At 40.2% G+C, this 22,651-nt stretch overlaps 1 protein-coding gene across 5 annotated transcripts in view; it reads left to right on the top strand.

The window, feature by feature from the left end:
* Window positions 1-22,651, top strand: part of DYRK1A (dual specificity tyrosine phosphorylation regulated kinase 1A) — a 142,443-nt gene that overhangs the window by 114,290 nt on the left and 5,502 nt on the right. For all 5 annotated transcript variants that reach the window (XM_037903965.2, XM_043538232.1, XM_043538230.1 and 2 more), the window contains 8 exons: window positions 1,721-1,813; window positions 3,730-3,918; window positions 5,253-5,400; window positions 17,642-17,928; window positions 20,171-20,317; window positions 20,725-20,865; window positions 21,150-21,456; window positions 21,804-21,928. In XM_037903965.2, the coding sequence (XP_037759893.1) occupies window positions 1,721-1,813; window positions 3,730-3,918; window positions 5,253-5,400; window positions 17,642-17,928; window positions 20,171-20,317; window positions 20,725-20,865; window positions 21,150-21,456; window positions 21,804-21,928 (1,437 nt within the window). The remainder of the gene's footprint in view (window positions 1-1,720; window positions 1,814-3,729; window positions 3,919-5,252; window positions 5,401-17,641; window positions 17,929-20,170; window positions 20,318-20,724; window positions 20,866-21,149; window positions 21,457-21,803; window positions 21,929-22,651) is intronic.

The raw sequence follows: 22,651 nt of genomic DNA, 5'->3' as shown, positions 1-22,651 counted from the left end.
AAGGCACTGGATTTATGGCTTATTACAACACTCTATAATCCACTAGTCCCCCCACCCCCCTGTAACCTCTCTCTCCCATTCCTTTTCCCCCCTATGACTGGAATGGTGTTAATGAGGGCCACTTCACCTTGAATGGTCCCTTGAAATATGTTAGTTATTCTAAAAAACCTCTTCCACCTTGTATTTATCTGTGACAGTCTGTGTTTGTTTTCCAGACCTGAAGAAGAACTGTGTAAGAGAGACAGGCTTTAACAGGGCTATAACAACACTGCATTCTACAGAACAGGCACGCTGCTAACTTCTTCCACAGTTGGGAGAACAACCCCACAAAGTCTAGTCTGTGGCAGCAAAGAGACTGGTCATTACACCTGCTTTGAACAAAGTGTAGCCTTTACGTTTTTCCCTGTGACATGAGTGGAGTGATTAATGGATAGTGGCAGAGCCTCCAGCCACACTACCAAATTCCTGCTGTTGGCTTAAATGCTTATAAGGACATTACCAACTGAAAAATCTATTTACATATGTAAACTTTGTACCATGTAGGTTTATAAATAAACCCTACAATTATTATTATTATTACTATTATAATAACTGAAACAGATTGGAGGAAGAAATAATTCCCTTTATTTAAATTTATTTTCTTCATTTTAAAGCACTTTATTTTATAGTCAGTTTTGCTGTCTTGTCAATGGTGCACACTGCTCTTTCTGGCTCTGCAAAAGGGTGTTTATCAGTTATAGTGAAACCGATGAGGCTGTAGGCTACATTGTGCACACAGCGAGGAGAAGTGTTCCTGAGCACATTTGGTGATATCACGTGGGCACTAGAGCAACACAATTCTCTACTCTTTTTTTCTAATTCCTGTTCAGAATTAGTCTTTCACGTGCTGTTTAAAGGTTGTTCTATCAGAAAATTGAATGTTTTAAAGCTAGTCAGTTTTGGAAAATACAATTTGTGTTCCTTTTTAAGTATTTTAAAAAATATATACTTTCGATTTGTCTTTAACAGATCCATTTACGTCTAGATCTCTCACATCATATAGACTGATAGATTCCAAAGCCAGAAGGGATCATTGTGAGCATCTAGCCTGGCCTCCTGTATAAAACAGGCCACAGAGCTTCCCCAAAATAATTTCTAGAGCATATCTTTAGAAAAAATATTCAATCTTGATTTAAAAATTGTGAGTAATGGAGAATCCATCACAACCCTTGGTAAAATGTTCCAGTGGTTAATTACTCTCACCGTTAAAATGTATACCTTATTTCCAGTCTGAATTTGTCTAGCTTCAGTGATATACCAGCTTTTCTAAGCCCCCATAATATCACTGAATATAATGAAGCATTTTTGAAATGTATTGACTCTGCTGTTCCATAACAGCATTTGTGGCATTTTACTATTTAAACAGTTGGTATACCTGTATTCGTTATGGTTTTATGTTTGTTTAACTGCAAGTATGTTTAAAATATAAATATTTTGCATGTGCCTGATAAGTCAAAGGACCAGAGACAGAAGTGGGATAGGGAGGGCAATAAGGGGATATATTGTCAACTAGCTCAAAAAACTATGGGAATACTAAACCTATTAGTAGTAGTAATTTTTTATTTAAACACAGCTTTGTAAATATTAGAAATTCATCACTTAGAGTGGATAGTAATTATTTAGTTAAAGTGCTAGTTTTTTCTGTCTTTCTAAAGTGATGCCTGATATTGTCATGTTACAGAGGCGGATGCCCCAATCTTTCCGTGATCCAGCTACTGCTCCCCTGAGGAAACTCTCCGTTGATCTGATCAAAACATACAAACATATTAATGAGGTAAAGACCGCATAGTTCACCGTTATATTTTTATTTAATGTATGATAGCTTGCTAATAATTACAATATGTAGTGGTATCAAAAATTTTGATTAAAGTGTTCCAAGTAGATTTTTCTGGAAGATGCAATGAATTTAGACACATTTTCTTTTACTGGCACGTTATACAGGGATTCTTTCTTAATTTATGAATTAACTTGATGAATTCTAAATTAAACAAGTCCATGTACTTTTATTGTCAGTAAAAATAAGATGCAAACTACAAAAGGGGTTGTGCACTTTTTTACTCTTTATTATGTAGCCCTGAAAAATGTGTTTAAAATCTGGGTTCATCCCTTCCCCATCAGTAATGCCTTGTCTTTTTTTTGGTGGGATGTCTCCTTCAAGGACCTGAAGTTGAAACTTTCTCTGCCTTTAATTTAAAGGGGGTTTGTGAGTATTGAATATTTAGGTCTAAATTTTCAAAAGTGACTATTTTGGGCTCCTCAGTTTTCGGGTGCCCAACTTCAGACAACTTTAACGAGCCTGATTTTTTCAGAACTGTTGAGCACCTGCCTTTCAGTTGTCTCAAGTTGAGCACCCAAATCCTGGCTCCCAAAATCAACAGTCACTTTTGAAAGTGTAGGTCTTTGTAGTTTTTTTTCTTCTTCCAGCAGTTCGTAGGGCATTTACTTTCATTTACAAACAACACATGCGTTTTAAACACTGAATAAAAATCAGATTCCCTCCCAATTGCTCATGTTTCCCTACTTGATACCTGTGAGGTCATAATCCTACAGGCTTCCAGTCCATAACCTTCTGGAAAAGAAAGCCTAGACAGCAGTTGAATTGCTATTGTAAATATAAATAAACCTGAAGGTCTTTTATATGTATCATCAGGAAAACATAAGCCATCTTTGTTTTTCATGTTATCTTTTGAATGCTTTATGTTTTAGGAAATTTGTGCTTCTGTACTGCCTCCTTAATTGATCTGATTATCTTAGGTTTCAGAGTAACAGCCGTGTTAGTCTGTATTCGCAAAAAGAAAAGGAGTACTCGTGGCACCTTAGCGACTAACCAGTTTATTTGAGCATAAGCTTTCGTGAGCTACAGCTCACTTCATCGGGTATGCATCCGATGAAGTGAGCTGTAGCTCACGAAAGCTTATGCTCAAATAAATTGGTTAGTCTCTAAGGTGCCACGAGTACTCCTTTTCTTTTTGCGAATACAGACTAACACGGCTGTTACTCTGAAACCAATCATAGGACTGTAAGGGACCTCGAGAGGTCTTCTAGTCCAGTTCCTTGCATTCAAGGCAGGACTAAGTATTACCTTTTGTGTGTGAGAGAGACAGAATAAGTGACTTAACCATGATGTGTTTTCTCTTTTGTATCCTTTGTTTATAATAGGCTCAAAGGCTACGTTTTATGAATATGTTGCTGTGGTGTGCTTACAGATGTTTCTTAAATATTCATAAATATTGGGATATTTGTTTTTGGTATAAATGACTGAATTTCAGATCCTGTGATTATAATTAAACATTGTGTGCACTTCTAAAGGGACACATTAATTCAAAAATTGCTCTTTTCCCTGAAACTTTATCTACTTTATTTATAAATATCACTTAGGATTATTATATCTAAAATTATAATTTTTAGATACATTTTCTGTTTTACTTTGTGAATTTGATAGCACTGTGTTCAGAGATTCACTGTTTTCTCAGTATAGTCAGTTAGTTATCCTGGTTTTTATGGGTGTCTTTCACACAGTAACAGGGGAGGGGAAAATAACTTTTAAAAAAAGGAAAATGGTTTTGTAAAGCTAGAAAATTTTGCTGGCGGAGGTGGGAGGGAAGACTAGAGTAATACCTGAAGCTATTCTTTACTGATTAAAGTGACACCATCAGTTGAAATTTAAACCAGTGTGTTCCTCATCTTCAGGTTTACTATGCAAAAAAGAAGAGGCGGCACCAACAGGGCCAAGGAGATGATTCCAGTCATAAAAAGGAACGGAAAGTTTACAATGATGGCTATGATGATGATAACTATGACTATATTGTAAAAAATGGGGAAAAGTGGATGGATCGTTATGAAATTGACTCTTTAATTGGCAAAGGATCCTTTGGGCAGGTAATGGATGTCAGCTGAAAAATCATTAACTCATTTGAGTTATAATAGCCTTCTAAATGAGTTAATATCTAGGCCACGCCCCATCTCATTCCTTATTGTTTCCTTATTCATAAGCCCTTGGAATAAGATGTCTATTCAAAATTTCTGCATTTGTAATTTTTCTTCTTTATAAAACATGAAATTTGAATTTTCTTGAGCATGCGCATCCAGTAACTGCTTTTGCAAGATAATCAAACCTGTTAATTTGGAAAAGAGACGGCTAAGGCGAGATACGATTGAGGTCTATAAAATCATGACTAGTGTAGAGAAAGTAGATAAGGAAGTGTTTACTACTTCTCATAACACAAGAACTAGGGGTCATCAAATGAAATTAATAGGCAGCAGGTTTAAAACAAATAAAAGGAAATATTTCTTCACACAACGCACAGTCAACCTGTGGAACTCCTTGCCAGAGGATATTGTGAAGGCCAAGACCATAACAGGGTTCAAAAAAAAATTGGATAAATTCATGCAGGATAGGTCCATCAATGGCTATTAGCCAGGATGGGCAGGAATGTTGTCCCTAGCCTCTGTTTGCCAGAAGCTGGGAATGAGTGACAGGGGATGGATCACTTGATGATTACCTATTTTGTTCATTCCCTCTGGGGCACCTGGCACGGGCCACTGTCAGAAGACAGGATACTGGGCTAGATGGACCTTTGCTCTGACCCAGTAGGGCCATTCTTATGTTCTTAATTTAACACTTAACTTGTGTTGGCTGTCATTGAGAGTTTTTAGCACATGGTGGTATGGAAACCCAAATTTAATTTTCTGTGATTCCGGAGATAACAGACAGCATAGAGTATGTAATAAATACACATCATACCCAAGTTAACTCTTGAAAAAGGCATTTTGAGAATTAAGCATTTCTAAATAGTGAATATTTAATAGAAAGTGGATTTTACTCTAATAGTTGTTTTCTGTATTGATCTTTTTTTATACTTGTACTTGAATTAGATGTTGTTTCCTCAGTCCAGCTTCTCAGTGACGTCTGCATCCTGTTTCTGTGACATTTTTGTTATGAAAATATCATAGTATCTCCTATGGCTTCACAGTAGAAACAAGAAAAGAAAATAGTCTAGATAGGATGAAAATTCTTATTTTCAAGAAAAATATCTTCAATACAAGTTAAATGTACTTAGTAAAATTTTGGAATATAAACTGGATTATTAAGTATGTTTTAAATTAATTTCAAAGCTTTCTTGATTTTGAAAGTCTGTTTAATAAATAAATTTAATGAAATGTGCAGTTACTTGAACATTGTATTTAGCATGTCTTTTTTTTTTCTCTTTCAGGTTGTAAAGGCTTATGATCGTGTGGAACAGGAGTGGGTTGCTATTAAAATTATAAAGAACAAGAAGGCTTTCCTAAATCAAGCCCAGATTGAAGTGCGGCTTTTGGAGCTTATGAACAAACATGACACTGAAATGAAATACTATATAGGTATTAAGATAATTCTTATTTTTATTCACTTGCAAATATTTGAGAATTGGCTGGAGAACCTAAGACCATACTACTACTTTTTACAGTGCTCATAATGTTGAGGAATTACACATATGTTTGATTTTTACATCAATAGTTACTTTACAGCAGACTATCTTACCTAAAGAGGTCAGTTGACCTGTGCATGTAGAACCTGATCCAGAAGAAGTTATATGAGACCATATGACATTATTAACTCTCTTGTGTTTTTAACCATGAGGTCTGTTGCTGTATATGACAATCAGATTGGACAGAGTCTGTTTTGCCCCTGAGAAGGGGGCAGTCTTCAGTCCCTACTGCCTCTTCTTAATATGGAAAAGCTTTTGGCAAAGCAAATTTGACCGATACAGGGGGGTATAAATTCCAGAAAAAAATAAGAAGCCCAATATGATTATGGTACCAGAGAAGATCATATTGCTGGCATTTGCCCACTTCTCATAGAAACTTGCTAAAAGGAGGCAGAAGCTCCAATCCATTCCCCAGCTGGATCCAGACATTATACGTTTCTTAAACTTGGCCTTTTAAGAAGACAAGGCAGGAAGTAGTTTTTCTTGTCCTCTCGGTTTACTTGGGATAGTTGGAACTCTGTTGTGGACCAACATGTTCCCACGAGAGAAGAATGTTCTTATGACAACTAGTGGCTGCCCTTTCTCTCCCCCATTCTCCTCTACTTTCCCTGAGACAGGATGAGGAGGATAGTCAGGAAGCTGCCTGGACCATGGTCTACGCCTGGTTCCATGTTCTCTGTTTCCTTTCTCTGATATCGTCTCTTGATGGGAGATGCTGGGATTTGCCCAGTGACCCCTGTGATACACCAGGGCCAGGGAGCAGTGGGAGAGTGGTAGAGGGGAGACATATAAGCCTGAGGCTAATTATGGTGTCATTCCATGTAGACTAGGAAAGGTTACTAAAGGTTAATTGGAGCACCTGTAGTCAATTAAGGCCCTGTCAGGAACCTAATAAAACCCCCTGCTTCAGGCAGTCAGCATGGTGCGAGGAAGGAGGGAGGACTGGAGGTGTGTTGCTGAGACTTGAAAGAACAGAGAACCGAAGGAAGGGAGACCCTGCCCCAGCGTCAAGGACCAAGGGTAACCCTACCCAAGGGGGAAGAGGATAAGAAACCCACAGGAGTTGAGAGGGGCTGGGACTCAGAGTGAGGAGCAAACCCAGACCTCTTCCCCACTTCCCTCCTCTACCACCTTCCTGGGCCACTAGCGGGGCCCTTGGCACCCCAAGAGCAGGAGCAAGGGATGGCGTCCTAGCCCTCCCGCCAAGAAAACCGCAGGACCCACCATACCAACTGTCAGGATCCCCCCACCACCACCACTCTGAACTCCGAGGTACAGATGTGGGGACCCGCATGAAAGACCCCCTAAGCTTATTTTCTACCAGCTTAGGTTAAAACTTCCCCAAAGCACAAATTCCTTTCCTTGTCCTTGGACAGTATTGCTGCCACCACCAAGTGATTTACACACACATTCAGGGAAGGGTCACTTGGAATCCCTATCCCCCCAAGCCCCTTCACCCCCTTTCCTGGGGAGGCTTGAGAATAATATACCAACCAATTGCCTTAGTAATGTGAGCACAGACCAGACCCTTTGTCTTCAGGACACTAAAAATCAATCAGGTTCTTAAAAGAAGAAATTTATTTATAAAGAAAAAAGTAAAAGAATCAGACCTGCAAAATCAGGATGGAAGGTAACTTTACAAGGTAATAAAAATATTTAAAACACAGAGGATTCCCCTTTGGGCTCAACTTCAGTTACAAAAACAAGAATAAATCTACCTCTGTAGCATAGAAAAATTCACAAGCCAAAACAAAAGATTACCTAATACATTCCCTTGCCCTACTTACAATTTCTGTGGTTTTAGATGGATCATTCCGGGTATATTTTCAGGAGATGTTGAACCTGCTTGTCTTCTCCCTCCATCCGGAGAGGGAACAACAAACAAATCCCGCCCCCCCCCCCCCCCAACCAAAAAACCTAGGTGATTTGAATTATTTAACCCCTTACAGGTAAGGCAATCCAGTACAATTGCCAAGGATACATAGAGGTTGCTACCCTTCCCTCTATTCATGACACCAACATGGCCATAGTAAAGATTCTGATTCTGAAGATGTTAACCAAGTACTTGTGCCCCTTATTATTTCCCTCAGGATGGCAAGCTATTAGAAGAGACTCTGTCATTCCTACTTTATCTGACACAGGCAAGCAATATCCCTCCTCCTCCAAGAAAGAGACCCTTTTAAGTCCAGCTAGAAGTCTGATGTGTATTTTCCAATTCACTTGGATGTTGAAGAGTTGATCACAAGAATCCTGGAAGAGATCTGATGCTAAACCTAGCTTACCAAAGGCCAAACATGATTTGTATAGGCTCCCAAGAAGGTGTTTAGACTTGTAGGGTACTCTGTTCTGTATAGACCCTGAAGTTACATCCTCAGTAAGGAAGTCTTCCTTTCCTGAAGAAGGCCCTGTGTCCCTGTAGGGCTCCTCTGACCATATCTTAGATTCCAGTTTCCACAGAAATCAGAATTAAGTGATTGTCCATTGCTGCCAGTTATGCTATGACCCTATGTCCAAAAGCAAAGGAGGGCTCTGCAGAAACTGTTCTGAACTGTGGTTAAAGGCCTTTGCTGAATGAATCACTGATATTAAAATGCTTGGGAATACATTTGGTCAGTCTCAGACTTTGTTCATAGCACAGTGTTGGAGTGATTCACCTAATCATCTCTTGTACTGGCCAACAACTTAACCTGCAGAAAGGTTTTCTGGCTTAGGTCCTGGCAAGGGGAATTCCAGAACCAAGTGCATCTCTTTGCAGTTCCCATTTTAAAAGGGGAACACTTTCAAATGTGTCTTGGATCAAACATTACAGGATCTCCATGACAAAACCTCCCTTCTTGTCATCAAACAGTTTGCCGTTCATGCAGGAACTATACTTTTTTAAACTTCTCCAGCATATCCTCATATGGATCTGTCTTCCAGAGAACCTAAAGCTCCAAGAAGCATGAAAAAAACAGCTCAGCCTTCAAAGCAAGTCAGTTCTTTTTTTATGCCACTTCCTAATGTGTTAGTGTCTCCTGAAAATCATTTTATAAACTTGGGCTTTTGGTTGTAAATAATTCCTTTGTTTTTTTTCTTTCCCCTCCAGTGCTTTCTTCCAATCTTGATATTTTTTCACTCAGTTCACCAGCATCATTAAGAGAAGAAATCCCATTTTCTTCAATAATGAGCTCTGAAAACAAGAAGCAAGTGGGTTTTTTGCCCACTTCTTTTAAGGGGGATTCTCAGGCAGAAAATGGAATCCCTTCTCCAGTGAGGCGAAATAGTGCACATACCTCTTCAACACCAAGAAAAAGATGCTTACTCTGTCCCGAAGAAGATGGGAGGTTGGAAACTTATCCTCAAGCTCCGCAATGTCAACCGCTTTATTTGCTAGCTGACATTTTGCATGGGCATACTGGCATCAATAATCTCATCCCCTGGAAAAAGACATATATGGTTTATAGCGTCCTTCATATTAACGGCTTACTTTTGGCTGCATTGTCCATTGGGGAAGTGCCAGCACTTTGTGTCCCCATACCCCAACTAGGTGCATACGCGGAGGGGACACCTCAACTATCGCTCAGTTCCTGCTCGTCACCTGTGGCTACAGGTCAGAGCTTGCAGTGACTGCCTCTTCATATGCGTTGTAAATTGCTAATTAGGTACTTAATTTAAAAAAGTGTTAGGGATTTTTCTAGGGTTTCTTTTCCCTTTGTGACGAAATTGTCCTTTTATTTGTTTATGTGGGAGGTACTTTCAGTACCACTTCTGTCATGATGACTGAACATAAATCCCCAGGATTCAAGAATTGCTCTTTATGTGAGGCAGCATGGGCATGCTTGGTGTTTGATTTATCTGAGTGTAGGGCACTTCAGTGATGTGCCATCTGCAAATCATTCTCAAAAATAATCCAGAGGATGAGAGTCTTGTATTAAAATGCTCTTTTTAGAGAGGTCAGTGCACCCTGCCTCTCATCCTTGCTTGTCTGGGGCAGAATCATCTGATTGCTCCATTTCAGGGAATGCCCCAGCTGCTGCTTCTCCTAAAGCTACCATTCCAAATTTAAAAAACCTATCATCTTCATCTTAGAGGTTCTCAGAGAAGGAGAAAACTGCATAAGTCTCAGAGAGAGAGAGCGCAGATACAGATCTACTCTGGGCCCTTCAGCTTCCAAGGCCCTTTGATTTCCAAGGCCCATAAATCCTCTCAGTTGACTGAATCTAAGGGTATGTCTACACTGCAATTAGACACCCGCAGCTGACCCATGCCAGCTGACTCAGGCTCGCAGGGCTCAGGTTTAACGGGCTGTTTAACTGCTGTGTAGGCATTCGGGCTGCAGACCAGGCTCTGGGACTCTTCCCACCTCACAGGGTACTTGAACCTGGCTCTATCTCAAGCCTGAACATCTATGCTGCAGTTGAACAACCCCTTAGCCCGAGCCCTGCGAGCCCAAGTTAGCTGGCATGGGCCAGCTGAGGATTTTTAATTGCACGGTGGACATATCCCTAAGGGTAGCCTTAGAGCTAAGAAGGGTTGTTACAGCACCCATTCAGACTCCGGATACCATGCCTCAGGATCTGATATTATGTTCCCTCAGAAATTGTCTGGTACCAGCCCTACAATGTCAAGGCCCCTGGTACCAACAACTATGGTACCGATGGCCCTGGAACCACAGGATCCACTTCTCTATTAGTGACTTTACCAGCACAGTCACTTTTGGTAAAAGAACTGGATAAATTCATGGAGGTTATGTCCATTCATGGCTATTAGCCAGGATGGGTAAGAAATGGTGTCCCTAGCCTCTGTTTGTCAGAGGGTGGATATGGATGGCAGGAGAGAGATCACTTGATCATTACCTGTTAGGTTCCCTGCCTCTGGGGCACCTGGCTTTGGCCACTGTCGGTAGACAGGATACTGGCCTGGATCGACCTTTGGTCTGACCCAGTATGGCCATTCTTATGTTCTGTGTTTTAAGTCCTCTGTCATGGGTGTTTCACAGACTTCAATGTATGCATTGCTGAGGGTTTACTTGGTAGCAAAGGACTTCTCTGTATCCTCTGTACTGGGCTTGCCTGTGTTGGCAACCTTAAAAGTGCCTCCACTAGTACCAACGTCATTACTGACTTCAGTGCCTAGTGTATCCTCTATGCCAGTGAAATCTCAGTTGGTCTGGGCACTGAGTATACCAGCTGGAAAGTCCCTCCTTTGCACGAGGAATATTCTTTCTCCTCCTATGAATCTGAGGACAGCAGGAAAGCTTCATCAACAAGATCCCTTGTGTCAGGATATTCAGGCAGGATATGCAGGGCAGGGATTCTAGAGCTGATTTTGATTGGCAAAGAGTGAAGCCTAGGTAAGAAAGGATATGAATCCTTGGTACCCTCCTCCTTGGCTAACAGCCTCCTATGCTTATCAACACGTGTGGGCTTATTGGGCTTTCTGAGACATATTCTCCATGCTCAAAGAATTGCTTCAGCATCACAAACCAGACACAAATTATCCTTGCCCCAACTTCCCATGAAGGGCATATCACTCTTATGTCGGTACACTGTCCTTGATCATGTTTCTTCTTCCTCTCCAGATGAGGCTGTAATGTCAGAGTCTTCATCCACCCCAGGTGATTATAAAACATTTCAAGATCTTATGAGGGGAGTTGCCTCAACTGTAGAGATTCCTGTTGAGGTAGTCCAAGACAAACCTCTCAGACTCCTCCATACCTGTGTATCAACTCGCTTGACTACCAATTAGGCCCTGCCCAACTACTGTGATAAACCTCAGCCTCAATGGCTTCAACATCTAAAAACGGATGGGTGCTATTAAGCCCCTTCTCAAGGATTTGAACAGGTTTATACCCATCTCACACAAGACTCGCTGGCAGCAGCGAATAAGATGAATCTCCAGAGACGACAAAGATTGATGCCCCCCCAGAATTGGACTTTTTTGGCAGAAAAAAATTATTCCACCTCTAGTTTGCAAATAAGAATTTACAACTACCAAGCCTTGTTGGCAAAATATGATTTTATTAATTGGGACTCTGACAAAATTCACTGAGAAGATTCCACAGGAAATAATAGATAAATTCAAATCCATCATTGTTGAGGGTCAGCTTGTGGCTGGAACATTTCTGCAGGCAGCACTTGGTGCAGCAGATAGTTTTCACATCAGTGGTTACTTCCATAGCCATGGGAAGGTCCTCTTGACTCCACTCCTCTGGAATTCTAAAGGAGGTACAAGTCATAATTGAAAACCTTCTATTCAAGGGATGCAGCTTTTTCTATGCAAAGGCTGATGAGGCACATTACATTCTCTTAAGGACTCAGTGGCAACCCTGAGGTCTTCGAGAGTTTATATACCTGCTCTCAAAGGAAAGCAATATAAGCCACAGCTTTACCAAATGCCATTCCTTCTATCAACAGAACAAACAGTTGGATCCACCAAGGAAATGACAACAGTTTCCTTGGTAGAAATCTTCCACTTCCACTGCTGTGTTGACCCATCAGCCTTCTTTGATTTTGACTGCTTGCTTAAGAGCCGAGTACCAATCCCTACAGATCATCCCATCCCATCCCATCCCATCTTTCTTTCTTTCTTTCGGGAACCATTTATATTTGTTCTGAAAATTCTGGAACACTATCACTATTGATCAGTGCGTTCTGAACATAATAGAGATTGGATATACTATCCAGTTCCAGTCTCCTTGTCACCCTCAAATACCTTCCCCAAATGATCCTTCTGATGAGAGTATCTTTTGTTAAGAGGTGTGTCTCCTGATGCAACAGAAATCCTGCGTTAGTACAGGGGAGAGGGGTTTTAGTCCCCAAAAGAGAACACTGAAGTCTATCCTGGACCTAAGATAAGTAAACCCCTTCATCAGAAAGGTCAAGTTCAGGATCATTTGCCTCTGTTACCCTATCCCTAGAGCAGAGGAGATTGATACACCACTCTCCATTGCCTGGATGCCCATTTTTGCATCACAGTTCACCCGGCCTGCATAAGATATCTAACATTCCCAGTGGGAGATTGCTATTACTAGTACAAAGTACTAACATTTGGCCTGTTGATAGCTCCCAGAGTGTTCAAAGTGCCTTGAAAGAATGGCAGCTTACCTCAGGAAGTTGGAAATCCAGGTGTTCCCATACTTAGATGACTGGCTGATTTGTGCGAAGTCTCGTCAACAGGTAGCAGACTTCATCCAGCAAATACTGCTTCTTTTGCATGATTATTTTTTGTACCGTTGTCAGTACTTACTGGTCTTTATTTTCAGACTTCGAGTTCATTGTGGTCATTATAGACTTCGACAACAATAGTATACACACATGTCCAGACTAATCCAGACTACTGGCCTGTATGGCATCCTGTACCTTTATGACTCAATATGCCAGACTTTACCTGTGCTACATGCAAAAGTGACTGAAGTCTGTATATCAGCCAAGCAAACATCATCTGGACATGTTGGTTCCTGTTCCACCGTGAGTCTTGTTATCATTAGAGGTGGATAGACCTGACAGAAGTCTGCAAACAAGTTCCAGTCTTCCCCCACCAGTTCTATCAAAGACTCTGGTGATAGATGCATCCACATTGGGCTGGGAGCCCAATCTTGGATGACTTGCAAATATAGTGGTTGTGGACCGTGAGAAACAACTCTTCTCATAAACATGCTAGAGTTAAGAACGAGTCATCAAGCTTATGTGATATTTCTACCAACTATCAGGGGGCTTACCACATACGTCATACCAGGCAACATTAGCATATTTTACTTAAACAAGCAGAGTGGAATCAGATCCATTCTGCTGTGTCAAGAGGTAGCCCAACTGTAGAACTTTTTACATATGCCATAAAGTCGCCCTGAAGAAGTTTCATCTTCCAGAAGTACACAGTGTACTGTCAGAACACCTTAGCAAAAAGTTTGTGGACAACAGGAAGTGTTGTCCATAAAAGATGATGTAACTCAATAGATGCTCATCAAGTGAGGTTCCTCTACTATGAACTTGTTCAACATCAGGCTGTACAGGAAATCTCATCGCGTCTGCCCCAGAGAGGGTCAGAGTCCAGAGACTACTTTGGATGCATTCCTGATCCTGTGATCCATAGATCTTCTCTATACCACATTTCTTCCAGTTCCACCAACATCAAGAGTCCTCAGGAAGTGGTCAAAATTATCATGTTAGCCCCAGCCTGGCCAAGGGAATTTTGCGTCTCAATTTCCAAAGTGTCTCAGTCAGGCTTCCAATAACTATGCCACTGATTCCAGACATATTATTGTATCATGGTCAAGTGCTACATTCTTATCCACGCACTTTCCATCTTGCAGTATGGATGTTGAATAATTGACTTAGCAAAGAGCATGCTCATCAGACGTTCAAAATATCCTTATTCATAGAAGAAGAGACTCTTCTCAGATGTACTTACTTGGCAAAATGGAAGAGATTCAGCATATGGAACACTTGCTGTCAATTGTCTCCTTCCGGAGCTTTCACATCCTTGATATTCATGAATAACTGCTGGAATTAAAGAATTTCAGGTTTATCAATGAGCTTGTTAAAGAGTTCATGTACTGATTTTTTCAGCAATTCACTCTCCTTTACAAGGACATTGCACTCTCTCATACCTTGGTAGCCAGTTTATTGAAAGGATTTATGTGGATCCTTTCTCAGAAAGGGAGCCTGTTATTTCCATGGGACGTAAATTTAGTGTTAACAGGGGTCATGGGCCCTCTATTTGAATCCTTGGCCTCTTGCTTCATTTTCCATCTCTCACTGGGTGCTGGACTCACTGCTGGAAGTCACCCCCTTTAGGTGATCCTGGGGATTAGTTCTGTCCGGTTCAGTGCTCCTCTCTTATTGTCTACCATTACGCTCTCCTCCCACTCAAGAAGTCACAGTTCAGCTGCTTTGTGACTTGGCCCTTTGGCCAGGTCACGTTGTGATTTCCCTTTCTGCAGGGGGTGAATCAAAGAATATTGGGACCCACTGTCCCAGTCAGTCTTCTGTTTCACTGCCCCTCAACAGTGCCATTTCCCCAGTGGCTGTTAGGGGAACCTGGGGCTGTCCTTTTCTCTGGATACCAGCACGGGACTCTCTAACCAGCAGCCAAGGTTTGTAACATCCTAAACTGTGCTGCCTTTCCTGAGCCTTTCCTACACCTTCTGGCTCCCCTCCCCAAATCTGGGTTTGGCAGCCCAAACTCCCCCCTCCCAAAAAATAACTGCAGATTAAAACTCCATAGACCCAAATGAGCCTCCCTTCCCCCAGGGGAGTGACTGCAGACTACTTCCCTGCAGCCTAAATCTCCCCCTGTCTGCGGCTTAATTGGCTAATTGGTCCCTCCTGGCCTAGTCAACTCTTTCAGGTCTGCTGTGGGGAGTACACCCCATCACAACACCTTTCTATCAAGACAGCCTTTACAGTGGCCCTAACATCAGCCAGGAGTGTGGGAGAGTTACAGGTGTTGATAGCAGGAACCACCTATATAATCTTCTGTAAAGACAAGATATCCTTGAAATCAGACACCAAATTCTTTCCTAAAGTGGTGTCTGAGTTCCATTTAACTCAATCTTCCATCTGCCAGTGTTTTTTCCTTAAACTACATATGAACAAAGGTGAAGAGAAATTACATTCACTAAACATCTGTAGAGCACTCTTGTTCTATGTAGACAGAATGAAGCATTTTAGAACTTCTAGACTTTTCATAGCATATGGAGAAAGGGCAAGGAGTTTCAATGTGACCTCTCTCTAATTGGATTTCATCCTATATTAAATTGTGTTACCAATTGGCTGGTATGGCCCCGTAATCAAGAGTTCATGCCACTTCAGTAGCTTCCCTGAAAAATGTTTTTAGTGCAGCCATGTGGTCTTCCGTTCATGTGGTTACCCAGTACTGTGCTATTGTAGAGGCATGTAGAACTGATGTAAACGTTGGCAGGGCTGTCATAGACATTATTTAATTAAACTCCTAGTATCCACCTCCAAAAAGGATTGCTGCTTGGAAGTCACCAACAGTGGAATATATATATGGAGAAGCGCGCACACACAAGAAGAAATTGTTTGGTACAGTAACTGTGGCTCTTTGGGGTGTGGTGTGTTGTCATATTTCTGTGTCCTGTCCTGTCCTCTCGTGCCCCCTGTTCCTTGCTACTGCAGAGTCTATTAACATGAAGATTCTATAGGATGAAGAAATTGAGGGGTGGTTGGGGTGGCTCTGCCCTTTGTGCTGTCCGTTGGAGACAAAAGGACATTCAGGGTGCAGGCACCATTCCAACAGACACTGTAACCTGACATCCAGGCTAAGTCTTGCAGATTCTTTCTGTGTAACATCTCTAAGACATGGCCTACCCTATCTATCTGCACAGCTAAAACTCTTGTCCATGCTCACATCATTTTGTTTTGAATGCTGCAACATCCTTTTCTCTGGCTTTGACAAATATAATCTTGCCACACTGATATCTATTCAGAATGCTGCTGCAAAGATCTTTTTTTTTTTTTTGGTCACTTTGATTGTGTGACCACTTTCTTTGAATGCTTTCATTGGCTTTCCTGTTTTCTTTGTATCAAGCATAAGCTGCTTCTCTTCATTTTCATGGCCCTCTACAACCTAGTCTCATCTTACCTATTATTTCTCATTTGGTATTAGCTCAGCCTGCATCACACACTTGTTAAATTTTCAGACAGGCCCCTTCATGCTTTCTCCCATGCTGCCTCTCACACCGGGCACACTCTCCATTGCCATGAGACCTACAAAAACCTTGACAATGGCTAGGCTGCTGGTGTGCAGAAATCACTGCTTATCATGCTGACCAGTATTGTTCTCTTGTTTCCTTGTACTCCACGGTCAGTCTGTATTTATCTGTTGTCTCTTGTCTTATACTTAGATTGTAAGCTTCTTGGGTCAGGGATTGTCTTTTTGTTTTGTGTTTGGACAGCATCTAGCACAGTGTCATAACTAGAAAAGGAGTACTTGTGGCACCTTAGAGACTAACAAATTTATTTGAGCATAAGCTTTCGTGAGCTACAGCTCACTTCATCGGATGCATTCAGTGGAAAATACAGTGAGCTGTACGGTGTCATAACTGGGGCTCTTAGGTGCTGTAGTAATACAAATAACAAATAATTGCTGGCTGATAGAATCAGTGTCAAGTGTGCTGGGCGCACACACACCAAAAATATAACGTAACATATATAGACAACACCACTTGGAGAAACCACAGTTACTTTAAGGTAAATAACTGTTTTTTTGCCTCCACTCAATCAGATTGTTAACAAGGTGAACTTTTTTTTCCTGCTCCATGGATAAAATTGATTAGATTTGGACTAGACTGGATGCTTTTCGTAGACTGACATAATGTCTAAATGCGACAGATGTGAGTGATGCCTTTGGGATTTTGGCCCATTTTATTCCATGAAATTTTGGAAGGCTGTGACCTGTGACTTGCACGGTACACCTTTTGTGGTTAGTTAAATCATGCAGGAGTTGTTGGTTAAAATTGTTAATACTGCCTTCTGGAAAGGCAAGAGACCACTTCCCTCGAGAGTTACAACTTTACTCAAGAAGCCATTTCTAGATGGTAGTAATCTTGCCTAATCTTTTTTTTTTACTCCATTCTCTCTTCCCCAGAAAACAGAATTACTTTTGTTTTTCTTCTTGGCTGAATGATTGCAGATATCTTATACTTTCCCATTATTAAAATAATTAAAATGTATGTTTTGGAGAGGCAGCCTGCATGTGTTTCTCCTAGACCTGGGAGATGCTGTAAGATATTCATATCATAAAAGTCCCTTTATGATCACATTGTTATAGCTCCATAGCTCACATGCTGTGCGGATCCATACTTGGCATCCCTTCCCATTTTCACTTTACTGCATTCTCATCACTCGCTTCCTTTCCTTTCTGTGAATGTCTCTTCTTTGTTTTTTCTTATTTCACCTCCTTATGTAATCATTTCAATCAGATTAATGAGGTGTTAAGTGCATACTGTTTTCGATAAATAACTATAGTCAGAAAATATCACTAACCAGTACCTATTTTAATAAATATGTTGGAAGTTGACCCTATAAGGTACATGAAGCAACTTGTGTAATAATTTGTTGTATTTTTGCATTTGTTAGTTGTCACAGTGAATATGTACTTCTAATGTAAAATTATTTTCTTTCCTCTTTTAGTGCATTTGAAACGCCACTTCATGTTCCGAAACCATCTCTGTTTAGTTTTCGAAATGCTGTCCTACAACCTCTATGACCTGTTGCGGAACACCAACTTCAGAGGTGTCTCACTGAACCTGACACGAAAGTTTGCACAGCAGATGTGCACTGCACTGCTTTTCCTTGCGACTCCTGAACTTAGTATCATTCACTGTGACCTAAAACCTGAGAATATCCTGCTCTGTAACCCCAAACGAAGCGCTATCAAGATTGTTGATTTTGGCAGTTCTTGCCAACTTGGGCAGAGGGTGGGTGTTACATAAATGTTAATGTTTTGTCAAATTAGAAGTTTGAGGAATATTTAAAGATGAGATTAAGCAAATCCTAACACTTGCTCATTGCCGATTTCAGCTTTGCTTATGTTGATTAATATGAAACACTCATTTGTTTTTATGATGTGGCAACATAAGAGTGAATATGAAAAATAATATCTTTAACAAATTCCCAGTTAATTTTCATGACACTATTTCATAATGCAAAAGACACATCTTCATTTAACAGTAGGAGCTTAATATAGTACAAGGGTAATAAATTAAATATTTTCATTGGTATTTTCTTTTTCTGTGTTTGTATTTCCTTTTTTTATTTTAAGATATTACTTATTTGGGATGGGTAAGCGAAAACATTCAAGATATTTGTTGGTAGTAACATTAGAATAGTTGGCTTTTAAATATGGGGCCAACCAGACTCTCAGAGCTTTGAGGTAACTTTAAAAAAAATATTTAGAGAGAGAGAGAGAGAACACCATTTCCATAACATTAATCTTTTGTCATAAAGTGTGTGCATTGTCAGGAATAGAAGAAAATAAGTTGTAGACTGGGAATACTGGGTAGCTCAGGGGATTGGTGATGGTGTGTGGAACTTCTAACATCTACTTTGCTAGCTGAAATTCAGTTCCAGGGTGAAAAACTTGAGCCACTGTCATCTGATAGTTGTTCGGTGGTTCAGTCCACATCACAGAATCCACCACCAAAATTAGCACTAATTGGCCATGTTCCTGAGAGTCTCACCCAAGACAGGTTTCAGAGTAACAGCTGTGTTAGTCTGTATTCGCAAAAAGAAAAGGAGTACTTGTGGCACCTTAGAGACTAACCAATTTATTTGAGCATCAGCTTTCGTGAGCTACAGCTCACTTCATCAGATGCATCCGATGAAGTGAGCTGTAGCTCACGAAAGCTTATGCTCAAATAAATTGGTTAGTCTCTAAGGTGCCACAAGTACTCCTTTTCTTTTTCCCAAGACACAAACTTGAGTGGGTTTAGTGACAAAGGCCTCAATTCTGCAAACATTTAAGCATATGAGTAACTTTACTCATATGGGTAGTTGCATTGACTTCAATGGGATTATTTGTGAGTAAAATTATGTATGCATTCAAGTGTTTGTGGAATAGGGGCCTGAATTACCCTATGTCCTGGAGATGGTTCCTTTAGATTAGAATAGAAGCACATTGCTTGGGCAGCAAAGGAAAACTTAATTTCCATGATTTATGCTGTCTGTGTTTTGAGATGACTTCAGTATTCAGGGCTATCTATCTAGCACCTTCAGTGAGTACTAATTTCACGTACAGTAAAAAAAAATTGGATTAAACCATTTACTATAATTGTAGATAAATATATAAATGTGTTTTTAGCTGATGCCAAAAGCCTTTCCCTTCCTGAGGAAGAATTGGACTCTCCACCTAGTTTAATTTTTAATGGCAGTCTGCTCATAGACATTATTTCAAGATACATGGAGCATATTTATTGCATCCCAATATATCCTAGTGTGCAGAAAGGTTCTTCACTGTCTGAATAGCATTCAGTCAGTGAAGATGCATCCCACCATACGTAGTAACCTTTCCCTGCCTGACAGCTCTAAAACATTGGTGTCTGTCATATAGATGACTAGGAATCCTGTAGAGAGAAATTTTTCAAAAGCATCTAAGTGACTTGGGAGCTTAAGTCTTATTGAAAGCCAATGGGACTTGGTCTCCTAAGTGCGTAAATGACTTTTGAACATGGCATTTAGGCTTGCAAGTCACTTAGGTACTTTTGAAATTTTACTTGTAAAGATTAAGAATTCTTTGCAATAGTTGAGTGTTGGGAGGAGTGTGAAGAAGGATGTTCCCCACCCACAGCGGGTACCCAACTGAAATCTGAATAGGATATTCAGAGGAGGATATTACTCTGAATTGGGAGAAATCCTATTTTTTCTTAAAGATTAATTTAAAGAAACAAAAAAGAATCACTTTGAGTAAAGCCCTATTTTTAAAAGATGTGTAGCAGATGTTGGGGCTCAGGAGAGTGATGGTATTAAGTGTTGATATGTAAATATCTGAGACTTCAAATACAAGATCTGATTTTTATATTATTACATTTTTAGACTTCCCTTTTCGTCCTCCCCAACCTCAAAAATACTTTTCTGTGGTAAAGTTCTTGTAAGTCACTAATGTCTAAATCAGGACATGACTTTTCAGAAATTGTTCATTATCTTTCTGTACGTTTATTTCAGATATACCAATATATCCAGAGTCGTTTTTATAGATCTCCAGAGGTGCTACTGGGAATGCCTTATGACCTTGCAATTGACATGTGGTCCCTTGGGTGTATTTTAGTAGAAATGCACACTGGAGAACCTCTCTTTAGTGGAGCAAACGAGGTGTGTAAATTCCCAATGGTAGAAGTGATCTTGTTCTTCATTCTTTCTAATCAGGAATTTTATCTAATTAATTGTAAGGCACACCTAGAGGAAGCCTGTTTAATTGTTTAAGAATTGGCATCAACTTTGCCATAGGAATATCTTTTGACAGGAGTCATAAGCAATCTGTGCTTTAATCAAATTGTAATGTATTGATTTCTGCAAATGTTGGTACTTGTACTTATTTGTGTATTTGCTTCTTACATAAGAATTAATATTCTCAAATGTTACAGCTGATTTGTAACTCAACAGCTTTTTTAGGGAGTTCCAGTTTTCTTCCCACATGTCTACTTAGAATTTTAAATTTCATCTCATAAAAACAAATGTAGTAAATAATTGAGCAATAACTATTCTTTCTTTTGAACCAGGTGGATCAAATGAATAAAATAGTGGAAGTTCTGGGTATAGCACCTGCTCACATTCTTGACCAAGCACCAAAAGCAAGAAAGTTCTTTGAAAAGTTGCCAGATGGCACTTGGAACTTAAAGAAGACCAAAGATGGAAAAAGGGTAGGTTAGGTATCCGAGATAAGGGATGTAGTGTTCTAAATAAGTTTCTGTGGTAACTATTGTACTGATTTTAAAATGTTTGTTCTTCTGAAGACTTAATTTTAACACTATTTAATATTATTCAGTGTGATAGAATTGATGTGAAAATTAAATCTATTAATGTTCTCAGTACTGACAAAGAACTCCCGACTTTCATTTGACTGATTTTTTCTTTTATGATTTATTTAAATGGTGATAATGTCAAGTTTAGCTTGAATGACAATCAACTGCTAACTTCTCAACAGGAGTACAAACCACCAGGAACTCGTAAACTTCACAATATACTTGGAGTTGAAACAGGGGGACCAGGCGGACGGCGTGCTGGGGAATCGGGTCATACTGTAGCTGACTACTTGAAGTTCAAAGACCTCATCTTAAGGATGCTTGATTATGACCCCAAAACCCGAATTCAACCTTATTATGCCCTGCAGCATAGTTTCTTTAAGAAAACAGCAGATGAAGGTACAAATACAAGTAACAGTGTGTCTACGAGTCCTGCCATGGAGCAGTCGCAGTCTTCAGGAACCACCTCTAGCACATCTTCAAGCTCAGGTACATTTCTCATTAGTAAATTGTCAAGATAGTATTATTTGAAAGAGAAAATATTATAAAAAATTTCAAATCAGCAATTTTTCCATATAAATGTCTTCATTTTTTCACTTCCGAAAGCCTGTCTTTTTTTAAAAACAAAAGTGTTTAAAAAATTCATAATAGTTTTCCACTACAACCTATAACTTAAAAATCCAGTAGAATTTTTTTCATCTAGACCTATTTCTGCTTTATAAGGAATAAATTGTTTCAAGATAAAAGCCTAAGATTATGTTCCTAATGTAGTTGTTCTATGGAATGCTGTAAATATTGCTAATGTTCTATTACTGCTTGTGTTATGATTGTTATAGGTGGATCTTCTGGGATAAGCAACAGTGGAAGGGCTCGGTCAGACCCTACACATCAGCATCGACACAGTGGTGGACACTTCACTGCTGCTGTCCAAGCTATGGACTGTGAAACACACAGTCCACAGGTATGCTCTTGAACAGAGCTTCTCCCTGATGCATTTATAAAAATGCAATGGCTTTTATATTTTGAGAAGATTGAATCCATAAACTATCCTGTAATGTCAAGATTTATGCTACTTAACACCTCGAAATGAGGAAAAAGGGTGGGGTAGGCATGGAACTGGGAGTTGGAAGACTTGGATTCTGCTAGTCCCAGTTCTTCCACAGATAATCCTCTCTGAATATCTTGGGTAAGTCACTTCGGCCAAAATAGTGCCAGCAGCCTTAATAATTTGGCTAAGTACTGGGGAATCCTGCAGCTATAAGGGGGAAGAATCCCCCACTCCCTAACTAGGGAGTGCCAACAACAGAAAGCATCTAGGGCTCTTGAAGCTTTTCCTCCATTTCCCTGTTAAGGACCAGAGAATCCAAATAGTGATAAATCTTCCAGTCCATCCCAAAGAGCAGTTTGAACATAGACTTTAAGGCCAGAAGGGATTATCATGATCATCTAGTTTCTAGAATCTCACCCACCCACTCCTGTAATAGACCCATAACCTCTGGCTGAGTTACTGAAATGCTCAAATCATGATTTAAAGACTTTAAGTTACAGAGAATCCACCATTTACTCTAGTTTAAACCTGCAAGTGATCCACGCCCCATGCTGCAGAGGAAGGCGAAACCCCGCCCCCCAGGGTTCCCGCCGATCTGATGGAGGGGAAATTTCCTTCAAACAACCCCAAATATGA

This window comes from Chelonia mydas, chromosome 1, assembly GCF_015237465.2.
Source record: "Chelonia mydas isolate rCheMyd1 chromosome 1, rCheMyd1.pri.v2, whole genome shotgun sequence".
NCBI lineage: Eukaryota > Metazoa > Chordata > Testudines > Cheloniidae > Chelonia > Chelonia mydas.
Note: the sequence above shows the minus strand (reverse complement) of the source record. Positions and strands in the feature narration are given on the sequence as shown.